This window comes from Notolepis coatsorum (genome assembly GCF_963971535.1).
Source record: "Notolepis coatsorum genome assembly, chromosome: 16".
NCBI classification, from domain to species: Eukaryota; Metazoa; Chordata; class Actinopteri; order Aulopiformes; family Paralepididae; genus Notolepis; species Notolepis coatsorum.
Window position 1 is genome coordinate 89,451,576 of NC_140180.1, and position 21,615 is coordinate 89,473,190.

Sequence of the window (21,615 nt, forward strand, 5' to 3'; positions counted from 1 at the left end):
TTTAGGGCTATAAATCACGTTCTGCAGAATGCTGCAGAAAACGATAAAAACATATTTATACTTTAGACCGTATTTTAGTATGAATATGTGAATGAAAAAGTATAACGTTCCTACATCCTGAACGATAGATAATTGACGTTGAATGGGCCATAGTAATGTCAATTTAGCAATACAATTTAAAAAGTTATAGCCCTGCAAAGAAGGGGAACTTCTCCATAGACAAATAGAGCTGGCAGTGGATGGTATAAGGATGTACATAAGCGTGGCAGAGAAAGTGTTAACACAACAATGTATGAATGAAAAAATATAACGTTCCCACATCCGGAACATCCGATGTTGAATGGGCCATAGTAATGTCGATATAGCTACAGTATAATATTTAAAAAGTTATAGCCCTGCAAAGAAGGTAAACATCTCCATAGGCTTACAGCGCTGGCAGACTGGGCCCAAAGATGGTTACAATGCATGGCGGCCAATGTGTTAATGTATTGCGTAATTTCAATGTGGAATTAAGGAATATCAAAATAAAAGCACACGTTGAATTTGATCATGCATATTTATTAGAAAATGTTATTACAGCACTGTTATCAATACACATTTATAAAACAAGGCATATTTAGCCAAAATATGTTGCTAGAACATAAAATGAAATAAAAATGAGCGACCCCACTGTCACCTACCCATGACCCCACTTTGGGTCGCGACCCGTAGTTTGAGAACCGCTGATTTAGAATGCAAAAAAACACACGTATGAACTGACCTGATTGTTGCCTGCAGGGTTCACTCCATGGTCCTGCAGAGAAAATACTGCATTGGTAATGATGTTAACCCTTTCACTACCACACTACCAAATGGTCAACCCTTTCACTGCGACAATACAGAAGGTTAACCCTTCACTTTAAAAGGTTAACCTTCTGTAGTGTGGTAGTGAAAGGGTTAACTTGCCAAAATACAGAGAAAATAATAGGTTTTCCGATCAGAATGTTAACTGCTTGACTATGAGTGGAGACTTTCGAACACATGGCAAAGTAAATAGGCTACACAATTATAATTATTATTTACCAAATAGCATTGCATTTATTTCAGATCACATAACACAACAATTGGAACATAAACAATAGGCCTAAATTAAACAAAGGGGGGCAGCTTCACTCAGCGGTGGGCGTGACACGTTTGTGTCACTGTGGTAATGCGGTAACCGCGGCAGCTCTAAGTGAAATTTAAATATTGAATTTCGTTCCGACAACCCCAATGTGAACCGAAATGGTCATTTGTGAGATCGATGTAATGTTAGCCTAAGCTATTTGAAATCGTAATAAAATCATTTAAATTTTTACATGGAAATAACCAAAACATTTCATTTTCAGATTTTCTTTTCCTTTACTCACTTTCATCTCTATAACAACACTGACTCATTCTCATCTTATAACCCTAGAAACTACCTCCATTCTTGAGTGGTTTGGATTCATGAGATATTACCATGACTGGAAACTACAATTTCATCCAATGGCCACTGAAGTCAATCATTTACCTGACACACTTTTCAAAGTGTTTAGAAGAGTAGACAAACCAGCCACAAAATTTGCCAGCATTTGGCTAGTGGCTGTAGTTATTTTGAACCCTGGCTATTATTACTGTATAAAACATTTCATTCTCTTCTATGAAACTAAACTAACCAATGTTGACATTTTTGAAGATTGCTTTTACCTGGATAGTGGGGTAGTTCTGTGAATGGTTTATCCTCACGGCTCTGCCACGAACGGATGCCTTCACATTCCCATGGTAAAAATTGGCCATTGCTTTGGCTTCCTCTTCGGTTTCAAATTGCAGATAAGCCTATGCAAGGAAAGCAAAATGGTTAATAAATCCTACAAAACTAGTCTTGTTTTAAAAAAACATTGATATAGGCCATCTCCCAAATTGTTATTTTGTGCATCCCTACATGAAATACAGTATACCTCCCAGCCCTATTACAGGTTAATGTATTAACATCCATTTACCTCAGGTCTTACATCCAGCACCAGGTTTTTCACCACTTTACCAAAAGGTTTAGCCAGAGCTAGCAGCTCATTGAGGAAACCGTAGCCTCGATTGAATCCAGATAAATTCACAACCCTCAACCCCTACAAAAAGATAGAAACCATTGTATTAATAATGCATTATATATACAATTAACTATATAAATATACAAATTAATTAGGTCATATTTAAATGTGTGTACATTTACACATTACTGGAAATTTATATACATTCCAAATGCATTATGATGCTGAATTCATGGGAAAAGATAAGAACTTTATTGTCCCCACGGGGAAAACAATACATACCCCTTTTCTTGTGTTGTCTACCGGTAGGAGAGGTAGGAGGGGAGGGGAGAAGGTAGGAGAGGAGAAGGTAGGAGAAAGGAAGAGGGAGGACAGGGGAGAAAGAGACAAAGAATGAGAGGGAGATGAGTTATTTGAAAAACTATGACAGACCAGTGGTTCTCAAGGGAGTTGCAAAATTATTTTTATCAAATTGAGGATGAGAGATTTACACCCAACTAAAGGTCATTACATTTTGTCCTGTGGCTCTAAATTGTATCTACTCAACACTTAGGGCAGATGGGCAGATAAACAAGCCGACTCTTTTCTGCAACATAAGATTTGTCTGGTAGAATAAACTGAATACTGTGACCAGTGATAAAGTGGGTCTAAATGAAGGACACTGCAGTCATATCACTGCAGAAATGGGGGTAGAACACAATTCACATTGGCCAGCGTTACCATTCCAGTAACGTGGTTTAATTTACTCAGTTTATTTGATCAGGGACAGTGCATATCTTTTGTATCAAATATACATTTATAAATGAATACAAATAAAAAACTGTAAATATGCCAACATTAGCAGGGTTGCTAGTTTTCAGTTGTAGTCCCTGGGCTAGATGTTTAAGCCAGTGGTGGAGCTGGACTCTAGCGGTGATGGCGGAGAGGAGCCTTGCTAAGCTCCATGCCATCAGGGACAACCCCTCCCACCCACTAGGGCTGACCGTAGAATTTCTTTTTGGCCTTCGAAGCTTCGGGCCGAGATTCAATTTTAATTCGAAGCTTCGAGATAAAAAAAATAAATAAAAAAATATATATAAATTACAGCACTTGTCAACTTTGTTGTTTTTAAATGTGCTCTATAAATAAAGTGGATTGGATTGGATTAATTAATTAAATTAATAATTAGTCGGGAGCTGCGCTGCCTGGGCGGCTGCTCTCCGTTACACAGCCAACAACATTACTTTACATAATTATGTTGCAACATTAGTCTATAAAGCAAACAATTATATAAATATTTATATGTAGTTAATAGAGACAAAGGCAGAATTCGATTTTTTTTTATTAAGACATGTTTTTATATGGGTCGGGACACTAAGAATACTATAGAGAATTGTCAGTGCTGTAAAGTTTAAACCTTTTTAAATCTTAGACAAACTAAACACTTTGCTTCTAAATGACTAAGCCGTCATTTGAGGCTTTATAAAAGCAGCACAATGAACACAAATCTGTCCGTGCCGAGTCCGATCTCATCTTAAATAACAAACAGCATTGCTTGTTGTAGTTAACAAAGAGAGGCAGAGTTGATTTTACAAAAAAAAAGAAAAAAAAATGTATATATTCGAATTTTATTTCCCCATTAGAATCCTATGCCCATCGAACGAAGCTTCGAAGTATTTAAGACAGCCCTACCACCCACTATACACAGACTTGGCTGACAGGAGGAGCATATTCAGTGCTAGACTAACACTCCCAAAATGTAGCACTGAACGGCACAGGAAGTCCTTCATTCCAACAGCCATCAGACTTTACAAAGCATTACTGTGCCTCACTGCATCACTGAGCACAGGGTGACAGTTACCATCTTCCTGGACTTTTTACTTTTAAAACATTGTAAATATTACACTTACTGTAGATTTCTGTATTTTTTTACAATATATTTTATATTAGAATGTACATACATAACATAGGAAATGTGAATCCGTATTTTACTATTATTATTTTATTCTTAGGCTTATTTTATTCTTTGGCATTTTTATTTGTATTCTTATTCGTGACTTTGTTTTGTCTACCTAAATATTTACTGTGAGTGATTAGTGCCAAATTTCCCTCGGGATGATTAAAGTATTTCTATTCTATTCAATATGGTATCCAAACAATCAGGTACAATCAGAGCGTTGCTTCGTACCCCAATCTCCCATTGGGTGACTTCGCCTCCAATGTATTCACCATGGCCTGTCCTGAGAAAGTCATCTTACCGATAGAGTGAGTTTGTGAATCCTCCTCATCCTCAGCCAGCTCATCCAGAGTCACAAAGTCTTCCATGTTCTCCAAGAAGTCCTGATCCTGATGCACAAAGACGACAAAATGGCCGTTTCATTTTCGCTGTGGTTGTGTGCTCATACTGGGAAAATTTGCTGAGCATCTATGTTGTATTATAGAAAAGCCCAGATACACAGACTCAGTTACACACATTCACATAGCCAGGGCCCCGAAATTAGAGCCTGCCACCCGCCAATGGCGGGCAGATTTTAGTAGGTTTGGCGAGTGACAGAGGTCTGTCCGCCATGTGGTGGGTAACAAAATAGTAATGTAAAATAATTAAAACTGCGGTGTGTTTTGGTCTTACGACTAGGCATGGGCCGGTTACCAGTTCTACGGTCTCAAAACGCTGCAGTGTCAAAACCACTAAATTACATTCAGACGGTAGGCGCCGACGGTATAACGTTACGTTTCGAATCATGAACTTCGGAAAATGCCTGTCAGAAATGTCAACTGGAATAGTTACCATGGCTAGCTAGTTAGCTGTAATAAATAATACATGACATGGTGTGCTGTTATCTGAAAATAATGCTCATTACACAGGGGTAATTAAATCAAAAGTAGCCAAAACGTTGAAAATAGCCCAGGAATCAAGAGGGTTAACGTTAGCCCTTCGACAAGTGGTTTGCATGGAAAGTAACTTTAGCTACTAGACGGCCAGTGTCAGGTCCTCGAGAAAGGACAGGCGATCATCTGATTTGATGTAACGTTAAAGCGGATGTTGTTCCAACTAGCTAGCTTTTCAGCTAATGCTAATAACAACTAGCTAGCTTTTCAGCGAATTCAACAAATGTATTCACAAAATGGATTATCATTCAAACGTTATTCAAGCCTCCCGTGACCAGTAAGTACGTACAGGGGCGTCGTTCTGGTATGGCAAGGTATGGCACTCGCCATACCTTGGCAAATAATTTTTTTTTTTTTTTTTTTTTTTTTTTTATATATTTTATATAATAATAATTTTTTATGTTGATTTAGAATTTGAATGTCAACATTATGAACGAAGCTTCGAACTATTCGGTACAGCACTAGCATGTTTTGATATTGTCAATTATCTCACTTTTACTAGGTGACTTTTACTATAGGTGACCAACTCAAATATGCCACCAAAAAAAAGGAAAATGGACAGACGTTTTTTAATCAAAGGGCAGCAGAGACGAGTGATACAGGGACACAGGTAAGGTCTTACAATGGCTTAGTGATTATAACAGTGCAGTTCAGCATTCAGTAACCCATACTTTTCTTTAAAGGTGACATGTACTATAAATGTCATTTTCAGTCTCTAGCATTGTATTATAGTAATAGGAGTTCGTATCAATGTGTTTTAGTGTCTAAATACCATATTGGCGGATTGCTCTGATTCAGCTCAGGCCCTTTCCTCCTCCAGTAAATCAGGCCATTTTGATTTGAACGGCTGAGTCACGTCATTCGGACGCAGGGTAGCAGACAGTGATGTGATTGGCTCTGTGGTTGTAGCTAATGCCCGCCCACATTCTACCTAGACTGACTGTACACAGCGAGTGGAAACCACTTCCTCATACACTTGGGGGGGGGGGGGGAAGATTGAAAGAAAGAAGAAAAAAAAACCACAAGCAGCCGCGCGGACTCTCATCACCGAGCGGGAGATCTCTCTCTCTCTCTCTCCCTCTCTCTCTCTCTCTCTCTCTCCCTCTCTCTCTCTCCCTCTCCCTCTCTCTCCCTCTCTCTCCCTCTCTCTCTCTCCCTCTCTCTCCCTCTCTCTCCCTCTCTCTCTCTCTCTCCCTCTCTCTCCCTCTCTCTCCCTCTCTCTCTCCCTCTCCCTCTCCCTCTCCCTCTCTCCCCCTCTCCCCCTCTCCCTCTCCCTCAGGCCATAACAGCCTGAAATCTTGAAAAAAAAAAAAAACTTACAAATGTCTTCAATAGACTAACAGGAATTGTGTAAAGTTGCCCAAATAGTGCTAGGAATAGCAGTACATAGCCCCTTTAACATGTTTTTGATAGTTACATTCTTTGTGATATCGGCAAATATCGTATCGCTGTCCAAAGAATCGATATTGTATCGTATCGTGATGAAACTGGTGATTCCCACGTCTAGTAGAGTCTATACGTCCAACACCAAATCCCATAATTCCTTACACGTAACGTGTCTGGCTGTGTGACGTCAACTTGTCAGCATGAAAATGAATGAAAATGACAGTAAACTCGTTGTTGGCGGCAATTGTGTTAATCACAGTAACGTTGGCGAGCTAGCTAAATTATATAAAAACGAACTGGATAGTATAAATTGATATATGAACTGGATAGTTCATATAAGCCATTCTCCCTTTCTGTGTGTGTGTGCGAGCGCGCGCGCGTGTGCCCGTCCCAACTCTGGTCTTTGGAAAGTTTGATATTTACTGAGGATGGCCAGATAATGTTGATATTAAAACTTTACTGCGCACGTCTATGACGACACTGTTGACACCACGTATCACGCCCCGCGACAACACTAGTAGATTTGCGGGGCCTACCACCCCCCATGAAAAAAATCCTAGGGGAAACACTGGGATGCCTGGTCATACGGCATTATTCAATATACACAACTATATTAAAACAACTACTAGCCACATCGTTGATGCTACTGTCGGACGTCAGGTGGAACAGGAAGTGAAGAAGTCACTGGCTCAGGTTAAATCAAATTAAGGCTGCGGTTACATTAACAGGTTTAGTGCCAGCCGTGTTTTCCTATTTACCCCCTTGAGTGCCACCACCCACTTCAATGATAGCGCTCTCATATTTGTGAACGCATAAACTACATCTTAAATTATGGCTATGTGTCTAATCTGGCCGTCGCTTATCAATGACTTGTTTGCAGTCAACATTGTCATTTTTTTTTTTTTTTTTTTTTTTTTTTTTTTTTTTTTTTTTTTTTTTTTAAATCGGTTCATTTCCGTTTTATACCATTTTGAAAAACGCTAGTTTTTTTTTAAGTTTCAGGAAAATATAAAGATTCTGTGATAATCGCCCTTTACTGGAATACACAATTTTTCGGCCTATTTATGAATAGTTTTCAAATAAAGGCTAGATTATCGATAGTATATGTGTACTTATGCACGCTATATAAGTGAGCTGAAAAATCGATTCTCTCATTTCCTGATCAGCACACACACACACACGCTGATATATATAGGTGAAAAAAGCTCTGATTATCCTAAGACTGGTAAAATAGATTCCTTACCTCAGATCAGATGTTCTCCAAAAAGATTATTCCAATTCCTGATCGCCATTCCAAATATCGATCGCGTTTATTGATCCAATGCTGGGTACTGGAAATATGTATTCCACGCTGTTCTGATGGTCCACAATGAATCCGATCCTCTAGGGTGACTTGCCCGAGAAGTAAAATGAGGAAGCATTTTGCGTTTCATTCAATCCATTCCAAAGGGGTGCAGTACCACAGGGTGAGACGATAGGGGGCGGTATTTTCCCAATGGAGCTCAGAGAGAGGTTGCAGCACTAACGTGAGACTAGATTGATGAAATATGAATTCAAGTTGCTAATAAAAAAAAAACGAGATATGTCGTCGCTGGCACTCAACGGTCGGCATGAACTAACGAGAAATCTTGCTGCCGGCACTCAAAGTGTTAAAGGCAAAACGATTTTGTTTCATTTCACTTTTCAGAACGTTGTGTATTGGCAGGCAAGTTAGACGCCGTTTGTCTCCTGTATGCGCGGGAGGTATTTGTTGCGTGCACAAGCCAGACAGACGCAGAGAGAGAGCACAGAGCGTGCGTGTCTATAATAATGCAGGACCTGTCGCAGAGGTCTTTAATGCCTAAAAGCACAGCAGATAATTATGGCATCATTAACCGAACTCAGCCCAACGTCTCTTCACCGTCCATTACAGTCTATACAGGTCTATCGGTCTATCTACATTACGCTTGTGACGGAGACAGACTTTTCGGAACCTTCATTTTGGGAGAAATAAATAATACGTTTAATAATAAGTAAGACAACGGATACGTTTAACAAATTCCATATAAATCAATAGTTTATTATCCGTGGCCTGCCGTGTGTTTTTGACTTAAGTCTAATCATTAATCTGGGCCTTCAGAGCTGTTTGTCTCAGTTTCAGTTTCACGGCACTTTGCGAGCGTCTGAAGACTCTGGCTGGATTTCTCGCCGAACATATAAATGACAGAATTAAAGCGCTATTTGTTGCTGTTCGAATGCCATCCGACTTGACAAAATCCATTCATCGGTTCTCGAGTTACATGCAGATATGTCAGGCGAGTAGGGCTGACCTTCAAATAATTTTTTGGAATTCGAAGCTTCGGGGCCGAGATTTGATTTTAATTCGAAGCTTCGAAATAAAAAAAATAAAGATAAAAGTTGTGAGACTTGTACAGCACTTTGTTCAACTTTGTCAGTGCTGTTAAGTTTAAACCTTTTTAAATCTTAGACAAACGAAACACTGCTTTCATGAAATATTGTAAGCAGTCATTTGAGGCTTTATAAAAGCAGCACAATGAACACAAATCTGTCAGTGACGAGTCCGACCTCATCTTAAATAACAAACAGCATTGCTTGTTGTAGAGAGGCAGAGTTGATTTTGCTAAAAAAAAAATATATATATATATATATATATATATATATATATTTTATAATAAAAATTTATTTTCATATTCGAATCCCATGCCCATCGAACGAAGCTTCGAAGTATTTAAGACAGCCCTACAGGCGAGCGTCTTTTAACACGCGCGTGTCAGATTATGACCCCGGACTCCCTGATATTAGGACTCGGAGTCATCATAATCGGACTTTATAGAGTGAAATAGGACATCATGAACAATGTAAGAGAGCACAATAACACACATAAACACATCACATACCCCCCCATCCTCCCGCTTCCCCAAACGAAGGAATAGAAAATAAAAAAAGCATTACCTTTGTGAAGCTGCTGGGCAATACACGGAGTGGTGCTAAACATTGTTTAGGCTTCTTCAGCTCAAACTCCAATCAAATAATACTAGTCGCTCTTATGTAGCTAAAGGCAATAAAGGCCATGTCTCTGACCAGACCAGGAAATTATTATGTAGCCTGGGAGTAAAAGAAATAATTATATATATATACACACACGCATATATACATACATATGACATACCCGTCCTTCGAGGGAATGCTTTGATAACGAAAATTAAGTTTATAATAATAATAATAACAATAGAAGTATTGTAATAATAATTTAAAAGAGAATAGGCTATCTTCAGTCAGCCTTAATTTAGGCTATGGTCCTAGAGCTGCATTTAAAGAGGAAAAATCAAGCAGTCTATATTAATAAGAGAACAATTTATTTATTTTTATTTTTTATTCTTATTTATTTACTCTTCTTCCCCCCCCCCCCCCCCCCCCGCTGATAGTATTTATAAAAAAAAAAAAAAAAAAAAAAAAAAGGGGGGCGAAAAGGTATCTCCAGTTTGGCGAATCGTTCGTTCATGCCGCTGTTAATCTTATTAATAGCCGATAAATGTTTGAAAGTGACGGGTTGTCCTCCATGCGTTGCTCACTAGTGCCTCCCCTGCTCACTAGCGTATTTCACATCTTGAGCAATAATATTTGAGTCTTGTTCTAGCAGCGTTCTGTGATATCATCATCATCATCATCATCTGTCATATCAAGGGCGCGAGGACGTCGGTGTCTACTGCGCATGGGCGTTGGGCGTGAACGGCTCCGTATCTGGCTCGCGCATATTACATGGCACTGTTGCCGGCGAGTTTTGAAAATGAAAACCCCCTTTGAGCATTGCCGCTAGGAAAACGAAATTGCCTGTCAAAACGGCGTTGCCTTTTAACTTGGACATGCAAACAAAATAATTCGAAAATGAAACGTTGTAAGTGTAACCATGGCCTAAGCCTGTAGCTACATCAAGTACAAACAATGGAGCACCACTTAATGACCAAACATGGCACTGCAACTAAATAACACCAATACAATAGGCACATTTGTGACTGTTACAAATATTTAAAATATTATAAAGATTTTGGCCTGTGCTACAAAACTATCAACCTCTGTAGCACCAGTGCTATGTGCAAAAAAAGTTAACGTACAGCCCTGCCCTATGGACACCATGCCTTAGTCTACCACCGCCACCCCATGTGTGTAAGAGAAATATAACCCTACCAGGTCCTCCTCGGGTAAATCTCCTTCGGTCATCTCAGGGTTTTCTTCTGGCTCTGCAGACGGCTCATCTTTGGCCTCTGGTTCCTCTGTGGAATCTTCCGGTGGTCCACTCTCAGCCTCCGCCTGGCCCTCCTTCTCCACCACAACCGCAGTCTCAGCCCCACCTCCGTCAGCCCCACCTCCGTCAGCCCTATCTCCGTCACCACCCGACTCCAGCAAACCGCTGCCGTCGAAAGCGTTCTCCGAGGTCCCATCGTCGCATTCCGGAGCTACGTCTGCGGTTGCCTGAACGGGCTCTTTAGATTCCGTCTGCTCGCTTTCTGCCGAGGGGTCCTCCTTCTCCGCACCGCTGTCCGAAGCCTGGGCCCCTTCGCACTCGTCCTGCTCCTCTCCTTCATCTCCCTCTATCACTCCGGCCACCTCCTCCCCTGGCCCCGCCTCCGCGGGAGGACTCGCCTCCTTTTTCTTCTTCTCCTCCTTGCTCTTGTAGCTGGTCTTGGAGGAGCTCTTGGAGGAGGATCTGTCTGCTCTGCTGCTGTCCTTCCTGCCCCGGCTGTCCCTGCTGTTGGCAGGGCTTTCCAGCACACGGCCCGAGCTGCGACGGTTCAGACTGCAACAGCAGCAGAGCAGACATTAAAGTAGATAACAGGCATGGCTTTAAACATTTATTAATTCATAAAAAAACATTTAAGTACGCAAATTGCATTGAGGAGTGATTGCATGGAGGGGAGGGTCCACACAGTCATGTACCGTTGGCTAGAGCTCGTCATGACAGTTTGCTATATACTTTTTAAATCTATTCACAGGGTTTATTGAATTAAAATAAACTTGTAGCACAGCATTACATTGTACAAACAGGGCTTGACATCAAGTTTTTTCAGCCTAAAAATATATAAAAGGATGATTTTACCAAAATATGGTAAAAAATATATATTATAATAATTATAACAGCCAACATTGAACAGTGTGTAAAAACAAGATGGTCTCAACATTTTTCAAAAAATTAGTCTTGAAAATGAGGGGTGGTCTTATAATCAAGGTAGTCTTATATTCTGACCAACACGGTAAGTATCTGTGCGTCCAGACTACCCATACATAGGATATAATAGCGACATCCCATAATATCAGACAGACCTACAACCAAAAGATGAGTCAAAAGGGAATAAATCACTTGTAACTGAGGTCGTAGCTCCTGTGCGCAGGAGAACAAAAGGCTTGAAAAGGTGTGAAAACGTCCTCATCTCGGCGGAGATGATTTTTCATAAATGGCGAAAATGTTGCGCAATTCAGAATTACCGGTAGGAAGAACAAAAAAGCCCAGACCTCAGAGGGGAGTGCTCACTGTGATGCATGCACCCCCTCCCCTCCTCGTCCTAAACCTCTACTTACTTGAGGGCCTTGTCCACTATTAAGGAGGCTTTCTCACTGCCATTCGGGGTCGAATCAGCTCCGCTCCGTCCTCGTTCAGTCCTTGGGTGCGAACTTCCCCCCTCCCTCGCCCCCCTCTGGTTTGTGTACACACTGCAGTTTTGGTGCGCTCCGGGTTTTTGTTTACGGTTTGCGTTTTGAGCGTGTAAGCTGCCGTAGCGATGATGTCACGCTCTAACGTCAACACAGGAAGAGTTTAACATACGGTGGTGGAAACTGGATGCTGATAAAGAAACAAATAACCAATAAATATGAAGTTATATTTGAACCTCTGTTGTCAAGCCGTGTCAATATAACCCACCCCCTTTCTTCACAAATGGAACTGGTGTCGTGGAGTCCGCTTTGAGCGTTTTTCCAGGGTTAACGCTAAGCTAACTAGCGTTAGCTTAGCCTATTTATTACTAGTTAGCAGCTAACAATTATAGCTAGCTAATTATATTGCATGTCATTGATCTACCGGTCGATCACGGCCGACTGGTTGGACACCACTGGTCTAATAGAAATAAATGCATTCGAACAAGAAACCAATGTATAGTAGACATAGCAATGGCAAAAAAATTGCCAGGGACTAATGCGAGCCAGGGAAGTCTTGTGCTTGTAACGTGGCTTCATGTTTTCAACCACTGAGCCGTGAGGCTCAACATGCTTGTTTGGTTGAGGTCTGAACTCGCAAATTGCCCATACATATAGTTTTTGTGGGTATTGTCCAGTTGTTGCTGTATGTTTTTATCTGCCCAAAATTCAAGCAAGCATGAAAGCATTACAGTAATGACGTTGTGTGTCAGCAAGTTGATACAGCAAGCCTCTCCCGTGTTTTGGTACAAGCTTGCACCACGCCCCCCGCTCCCACTGGCGCGCACCCGGAACCACCTATTTCAGCGGTCCAGGTTTGGAGCGAATCAGCGTCCCCGGGGACGGGGGACGTTCTCAGTAGGACGACCACACCCTTTTCTGGCGCGATCAGGCTCTGATTCGACCCCGAATGGTTAGTGAGAAAGCCCCCTAACACATTGGGCGCCATGGGTTATATCCATCAATATACCCAGTCTGCCACCGTTGAAAGCCTATGGAGATGTTTACCTTCTTTGCAGGGCTATAACTTTTTAAATGTTATTGCTATATTGACATTACTATGGCCCATTCAACATCGATTATCTATAGTTCAGGATGTGGGAACGTTATATTTTTTCATTCATACATTGTTGTGTTAATAGCGTCGAGAATATAAGTATGTTTTTAATCTTTTCTGCTGTAATTCCAAAGCATATGATAGATTATCGATTGGGCGTCTCTTCCCTATACACGCTATATTAAAAAATTCAAATGTATATGATCGGTATACATTATGCTTCATCATGCATGAAGGAAAGGGGGGGGGGGGGGGTCGTAGGGCTGGGCGATATGACCAAAAACGTTATCGCGATAAAATTATAAAATTCTTTTCATATAATTCGATATCGATAATTATCATCGATATAATGTCCGTCAAGTTTAATTAACTTCTTATGCTGCTGCGAATGTCTCAAGTCGAGTTGATGTCGTCATCAGTCTGCGCACGTTAGCCGACAAGCGGAGTATCTCATGACAATAAATATGACACTAAAATACTCTCTTCCGCCACAATATATTGAAACGACGTCCACTGTATATCCCACACTACCATAAACGTGGCCTCAGAATTCAAAACACACACATACTCGGCACGTAAATATATAAAACAGTGCCGTGCAAGCTAGTTATCCTAGCCAGCCTGTTGGTTCTAAGCGATGTATTCCATGACAATGTGCTAAATATGACACTAAAATACTCTCTTCCGCCACAATATATTGAAACGGCGTCCACTGTATATCCCACACTACCATACACGTGGCCTCAGAATTCAAAACACACACATACTCGGCACGTAAATATATAAAACAACGCCATTCAAGCTAATTAGCCTAGCAAGCCTTGTTGTTGAGTGAGTCCTACCTCCTTCCGGGTCTCGGCCATCTCCTTCACTGATTGGTTGTTAGCTGTGGTGCGTAAGCACGTCATCACGTAACGCTGGTTGTTGTTAGTGAGTGTGTTGAGCCGAGGCTGAACGGAGCCAAGCTTGGAAAATCGATATATCGAAACTTTGCGACCACGTTTCATGTTTATTTCGAGGAAATAATTTATCGCGATAGTTATCGTTATCGTTTTATCGCCCAGCCCTAGGGGGTCGTTTATAATTCCTTGATAGTCAGTAACGGCTTTTTTCTTTTTTTTAACAACTTTCTTTCCCCCATGTTCTCCCATCCCAATTTCGTATCATCCAATTCTACCCTCCCCTGTCTCGAACGCTGTTAGGCCATGCCTCCCACAAGCCGGCTGCAATGTGGACGAAGCCTTACATCACGTGTCCCCTCCGGTACTCGAGGAAGCAGCCGTCGCATCTTTTCAGCGGCGGGGGTCTGCGATCTCTCAGCGGCGGGGGTCTGCGTGGGAGGGACATGCCGCCCCGTCGCTTCCTGATTCTGCTGCGCAGGTGCACCAACCGACCTGTAGGAGTCACTGTCCACAACGTCCGATCCCCACCCATCAGCTTTCCCACCCCTAACATTGTCAATTGTGTTAGTATGAACGACCAGCCAAGCTGATAACAATGCGGAGAGCTGGGCTCGAACCCAGCGTCTCCTGCATTGGTGGCGAGCGCCTTGCCCACTACACCACCTAGCCGCCAAGCAACGGCTTTATTTAGTATGGGTTGATATATTGTTCAGATGGCTTGCAGTGAAATGAATAAACAATCGGGCTGAAAATAACGTTACTGTCCTCTTACCGTTCACCGATGAGACTGGAGGAAAAAGATCCCAATTATTTGACGCCGATCTCCTACATCCATTTCCGGTTTGTATGGCGCAATAAACGCCGAAATCATATAGATTATTATGTTTAGAAAGCGATCCAAATGCACTATAGTGTTTGTCTGGAGCCACGTAACAAGATATCACTGCCGGAGGGATTTCCTCGACTCACCGATCGGTACTTCCGGTTTTGGCGAGTGTGTAACTCGCCAGGCGGCGGTATTGAGGCGTTGCAATCTCATACAGGGTCCCGCTGGAGTCAGGAAGGTTGGCTGGATGAATTATGAATGCCATGGCGAATTTTTTTTATATTGATCCCAAAAACGGCATAAGTCGTTCTTGGCGTCCAACTCATGGCGGGCAAAAAAAGGCGTAACTCGTTCTTGGCGCAGGATGTGTTAACACTCATTTGATGTACCAATAAACTAGGTTAACATTTCTCAAGTACTAAACCCCACGGCCCCAATATGGACTCTCCAGTGCTTCCTAAATAGACCTCTCACATGTTTGTCATTATGATATCATCCAGGGCTTATTATGTGCATACATCTATCCCATTCGTACTCACCATTTCCCATGAGAGGTCTATGGCTACTTACTTGAGGGTCTTGTACTTGGTGCAGATGTTGAGTTGTATAGAGCGGCCGTTGATGTTGAGGGGGTTTACAGTGTAGTATTTCACCAGCATCTCTACGTCTTCAAGGGTTGCCATCTGAACAAAAGCCTGGGAGACACATACAAGCTGGCTTAGCATCAGGATGTTCCTGCTCCTTTAAAAAAATTAACACGCCAACATTTTGGGAAATACAAATATTTCTGGAGTCAGACGAGAAGATTGAAATCAATTTCACCTCCATGTGTCAGTTTTGATGTTGTTGGAAGTTATATTTCTTAACTTTTGTCTAGCTGCTCCCTACTGCGTACAGTGGTTGTGCTAAGCTAGCTGCTCCCTACTGCGTACAGTGGTTGTGCTAAGCTAGCTGCTCCCTACTGCGTACAGTGGTTGTGCTAAGCTAGCTGCTCCCTACTGCATACAGTGGTTGTGCTAGGCTAGTATGCATTTACTCTCAATAACTGTAAAACAAAATGAAAGTGTGCAAAACTGCTTAGAGTCACTGTGTGAGATTATATGCAAAATAAATCAGTACCCCTTTAAGGGTGAATTTTATCTCCTCTTTCAGTTCATTGTTGAGGACCAATAGGAATACAGTTGTATATGATGGGATCACTTTAAAATCAATGATCATATTTGAACGGATGGCGTTTTTTCACTGCGCTCCCAAGTGCAGGATGTTGAGGTCTTTGTTCCTTAAAGAGAACGTCGTGTCCACATTAATTTCCCATGTGCCCATTCATGTTAAGAATGGAACTGAGCCAAATCTGATAACACACTCCTTAAAAAAGAGGAAATATTGACACAGAACAGCTCCGTCTCCACCGCTCACCCGGTCGGTTAAGAACAGGTGCTTGTCCACGACGCCGAAACGGCTGGCGATGGTGAGCAGCTCCATCTTCTCGTCGTCCTCCTTGGGCAGGTTGGAGAAGAACACCACCCGACTGCCGTTTGTCTGGTCTAATGGCCGGGCGTCTTGCGGACTACCCCCCTGAATGCAAAAGATATAAAATATATATATATATTAATTTTTTTTATCATTCCATTTGGGCTGTGGGGGGTGCTTAATGTCTGAAGATTCAAGAGTTTTATTTGTCACATACCAGGGCATAGTGAAATGCGGGTGGCCATGCCCGCATTGATTGTGTAATAATAAAATAGACATAAAAAACAGGTAATAAGGGCGGCTAGGTGGTGTAGTGGGCAAGGCGCTCGCCATCAACGCTGGAGATGCTGGGTTCGAGTCAAGCTCTCGGCGTTGCTATCAGCTTGGCTGGTCGTTCATACTAACACAATTGGCAGTGTTAGGGGTGGGAAAACTGATGGGTGGGTCCTGGGCGTTGTGGACAGCGACCCCTACAGTTCGGTCGGGACGCCTGCACAGCGAGGGTAGGATCTGGAGGGAGGTAGTGTGACCTTCCACACGTTACACTCTCCCGGTGAGAATCTGCGCTGCCATGCTGGCTGCCGGCTGGCTGCACATGCGTCGGAGGAAAGCATGCGACAGTCTCCGGCCTCCCGGACCAACAGTAGGGGGGAGTGCGCAACAACCAGGAAGGGGGTTGGGAATTGGCATAACGACTAACAGTGGGATGGGAGAAAAATCGGAAAAAGAAGGGGGGGGGGGGGGGGGGGGGGGGGGCGATAATAATAATAAAACAAAAAAAAACTGGTAATAAAAAGACCTAAGATGGGCATGATAAAATAGAAGACATTTTTTTTCTAATGTTGATTTAGAATTTGAATGTCAACATTATGATCGAAGCTTCGAAGCATTCGGTACAGCCCTACTATACAATAGTTTGTACTCTATATCCTTATGCTATATCTAAACTATACTATACAGAACACCATCGGTTCTTTCCTTAAAGTGACCTTTCCATTTTGTTTAAAGTGTGAGCGATTGCAGCATGCGTGTTGTGTGTGTATGCTCATGTGTACTTGTGTGTGGAGAGTTCAGTGTTCAGATGGCCTGCGGGAAGAAACTGAGCCGTAGTCCCTCTGTTCTTGTTGCGTGTGTGCGTAGGCGCTTGCCTGATCGCAGCAGCTTGAACAGGCTGTTGTTGGGGTGGTGGGGGTCTTTTATTATTCTGCAGGCTCTGGATTTGCACCTCCTGTTATACAAGTCCTGCAGGGGGTAGTGCAATATCCGTAGTGCGCTCTGTTGAGCGCACCACTCTCTGTAGGCCCTTCCTGTCCTGGGCCGTGCCGTTTCCAAACCAGGCAGTGATGTTTCCAGTTAGAATGCTCTCTACAGCCCCGGAATAGAAGGAGTGGAGTATCTTCCCCGATACTCTGAACTTCCTTAACACTTTCAGTGCCCAGCAGGGGGCGCATTTAGTGCTTGAATGCCCACCATCCACTTCAACATTGTCGAAGCGGATTGTTTTTTTATCGGTTCATTTCCGTTTTATAGCATTTTGAAAAGCCCTCGTTTTCAAGGGGGAAAAAAAGAATCCGTGATAAACGCCCTGTACTGTAATATTCTAGAACGGTCATTTTTCGGCCTATTTATGAATCGTTTTCAAATAAACGCTAGATTATCGATAGTATATGTGTACGTATGTGTACGTTTTCAGCCGCGAGCTGAAAATCGATTCTCTTAGTTCCTGATCGCTCGCACAGTCAAACAGCCATATCACATATAGGGGAAAACCTTATATCTCCGTGAAAACAGGTCTGATTATCCTAAGGCGGCGGTTACACCTTTCGTTTCATTTTCGTTTCATTTTCATACGAGTTTCGCCGCAACGTCGAGTCACACTTTCGTTTTTGTCACCTGAGCACACTGATGTAGTACACTGCCAAAGCAGTAGGTGGCAAACATGAAGGCAATTTCAACCAATCAGAACTTGAATGTGCCTGCAAAGCAAATGTCAACAAGGCGGGCGCCTATGGGCGCCACCATCTTTTGCCTAGTTACCCAATGCAGCACTTCTTTTTCAGCAAAGTCTAATAAAAGTGCAATAAACAAAACGGATACATTCACTGTGTGTTCTGCCTGTCATTTGTTGATGAAACAAAACTAACATCAACACAAGTGACCACCAAGAGCGGATAGTTTAGTCTAAAAAAAGATCGGTAGCTACATTGTTAGCTGCATGCTAACGTCAATGGAATTTGCCATTATAACAGTATAGCATTGTGGCTAGAAGCTAACGTTAGCTCACGCTAGTTAGCCAGCACCAAACTGATGATATCGGGAGCCATCAGTAGTTAGATAACTTTAGAGACAACGCTGTGTGTATTAAACAAAGGTGAATAGATGACTGGGCCATTTTGTTTAATGCTTGTTAAGTTGAAAGAGGAGCTTTGAGCTAACATGGTCTGATAGCTCACCTTAGCCAGCTGCTCATGCAATCGGTAATGCTAGCAGAATGAATGGATGTAAACTTTATTTAACATATTGCATATGGGTACAATACAATACGGCTCAATACAAACAATTGTTAAGGGAATGCAGACTGTTGTAGCTTGGACTGGGGTCCTTATAACAATAACTTGACAACACATGGTAGCAGCAGCTATTTGGGACACGGAGCTATGTCCCAAACACACACACACCCACACACTGTTGTCACCGGAAGGGCACGCAGATGGTATCTACTGCGCATGGGCGTTTTCGCAACAACGGCTCCGTGCAGACTACACGGCTGTTGTCGGCGCGTTTTTTAGGGGTTCTCCAAAACGCAAACACAATTTAGCGTTTCAGCCGTATCCACAAAAAAACGCATTTCTGTGTAAAAGGGACATGAAACGTATTCAAAAACGTATAAAAACGAGCACAAAAACACTGTGTGTAACTCCCGCCTAAGACTGGTAAAATAGATTCCTTACCCGAGATCAGATGGTATCCAAATGGATTATTCCAATTCCTGATCGCCATTCCAAAAATCGATCCTTTTATTGATCAAACGCGTATACTGTAAAACACATATTACACGCTGTGCTGAGGGTCCACAATGAATCTGATCGGCTCCGGTTACATCCGTGAGAAGTAAAATGTGGATTCCGGAGTTTTTTTTTTCTCATCCATTTTCATCGAGTCCAATCCAAAAGGGTGCATTACCATCTAGGAGACGATAGGGGGCGCTTTTTTCACATCTTAGCGCCTGATTAGGCTGGTTTACCAACGGTAGACACGGTTGATGAAATATGAATTCAGATCGCTAATAAAAAAAAAATCACGAGTTCTCGTGATGGGCATTCAGGGGGCGGGCTGATAACCCGAGATATCTCGTGGTGGGCATTCAAAGTGTTAACGGTCTCAGGTGATAGAGGCACTGTTTCGCCTTTTTTACCACAGAGTATATGTGTGTTGTCCATGTCAGGTCCTCTGATGTGGACTCCCAGGTACTTAAAACTGCTCACCTTGTCCACATTTATCCACAGTGGCGTGTGTGTCCCCTGCTGTATTCTCCTAAAATCCACGATCAGCTCCTTGGTTTGACCAATGTTCAGGAGTAGGCTGTTATCCTGGCACCAGCGTGCCAGTACATCAACCTCCTCCCGGTAGGCCTTCTCGTCATTGAGATCAGCCCCACCACCACCATGTCGTCAGCAAACTTCACTATGGAGTTGGAGCTGAACCTGGCCACACAGTCATGTGTGTACAGTGAACACAGCAGGGGCCTTAGAACATAGCACTGGGGGGGACCCGACACTCAGGGTGATTGTGCTGGAGGTATGACCCCCCCCAAGCCTGACCGCCTGGGGCCTGTCACTCAGAAAGTCCAGGATCCAGGCGCTCATGGCAGAGCTCAGACCCAGATCGATCAGCTTGTCAACCAGTCTGGTGGGGACTATGGTGTTGAAAGCTGAACTATAGTCAATGAACAGCAATCTCACATAGCCCCCCTTCTGACTGTCAAGGTGAGAAAGGGTGTTGTGAAGTACCTGGTAGGCCGCGTCATCAGTGGACCCGTTTGTCCTGTATGCAAACTGCAATGGGTCCATGTTAATAGGGAGGGAGGCACAGATGTGATCCTTGACCAGCCTCTCAAAGCATTTCATGACCACAGAGGTTAGTGCCACCGGTCTGTAGTCATTTAGGCCTGCTGGGGAGGCGTCTTTTGGTACAAGGATTATAGTGGACACCTTAAAGCAGGCAGGGACCACGGACTTGGCCAGGGATAGATTGAATATAGTGGTGAACACCAGGGCCAGCTGATTTGCACAGGACTTGAGTATTCGTCCCGTTATCCCATCTGGGCCTGCAGCTTTCCTAGTATTTACACCCATAAACGCTCTTCTCACAGCGTGTTCCATTAATGAGTGTCCCCCCACGCCGCAGCAGCCGGTGCGTCAGTGGTGTCACCAGCCGGTGAGCTAATATCACCACTGCTCGCTCCAAACCTGGCGTAAAAAGGAGTTGAGTTCATCCGCAAGAGAGGCATCAGCACTCACGATTGAGGAGGGGCTGACTTTATAATCAGTTATCGTTCGTAATCCCCGCCATAAGCCTCTGTGTCGTTCTGGGCCATCCGTGTCTCCATCTTATTCGTATATCGCCGTTTTGCAGCCCTCACTACTTTGCATAGCCTATAAGCTGTTGCCTTATACTCGTAGTCGACTGAAGGCTCCTTGTCCTCTGCGAAAGCATGCAATTGGTCCACTGATGGATACATCTTGATATTTGTCTAGTCTAGTGTGTTCATTAGATGGGTGAAATCCTCTTTTAGTGCCTTCAGTGTTTTCTTCGGCAGTTAGCCTCGCTGGTATGCGCGCCATTGGCGTTTCTAGGCCTCTTTGCTTTTGGAAAGAATGAATTTGAATAAGAGGTTGGCAGTCGACTACGGCTCCTTTCAATCGATTAGTCGACTAATCAGGGTCAGCCCTACTGCACACACATCCACATGTACACACTCACCTCAACACTCACTTTAACACTACATTATATGCATCTATTATTAAAGAGATTTGCACTACATCATACCTCATTTGCACATTACCCTAAGTTTTGTACCTCATTTCTGCATTCTACCTCACTGTTACTCATTTTACTCTGTATTGTATATATGTATATTGAACATTCCTTTACTTACTTTATTTTTTTTTACTGTATGAAGCACACTCAGGGGCTCATACAGAAACAAGCATTTCATCGTAAAGTATTCTGTATTTTATTGTGACAAATAAACAAACTTGAAACTTGTATAATTGTGACAAGCAGTCACAATTATGATGAATCACTATACAGATGCCATAAAATATATAATTTATAAATATATCTAAGACCAGTTTACGGAGGTGCTCCTCCCTA

General features: G+C 42.7%; 1 protein-coding gene across 1 annotated transcript in view; it reads right to left on the reverse strand.

The window, feature by feature from the left end:
* Nucleotides 1-21,615, reverse strand: part of LOC311243051 (uncharacterized protein) — a 96,953-nt gene that overhangs the window by 34,068 nt on the left and 41,270 nt on the right. The window contains exons 10-17 of the mRNA XM_084332122.1: nt 16,186-16,344; nt 15,340-15,464; nt 10,485-11,094; nt 4,283-4,370; nt 2,328-2,344; nt 2,001-2,123; nt 1,708-1,836; nt 761-793 (exon numbers count right to left, since the gene is read on the reverse strand). Of these exons, the coding sequence (XP_084188248.1) occupies nt 761-793; nt 1,708-1,836; nt 2,001-2,123; nt 2,328-2,344; nt 4,283-4,370; nt 10,485-11,094; nt 15,340-15,464; nt 16,186-16,344 (1,284 nt within the window). The remainder of the gene's footprint in view (nt 1-760; nt 794-1,707; nt 1,837-2,000; nt 2,124-2,327; nt 2,345-4,282; nt 4,371-10,484; nt 11,095-15,339; nt 15,465-16,185; nt 16,345-21,615) is intronic.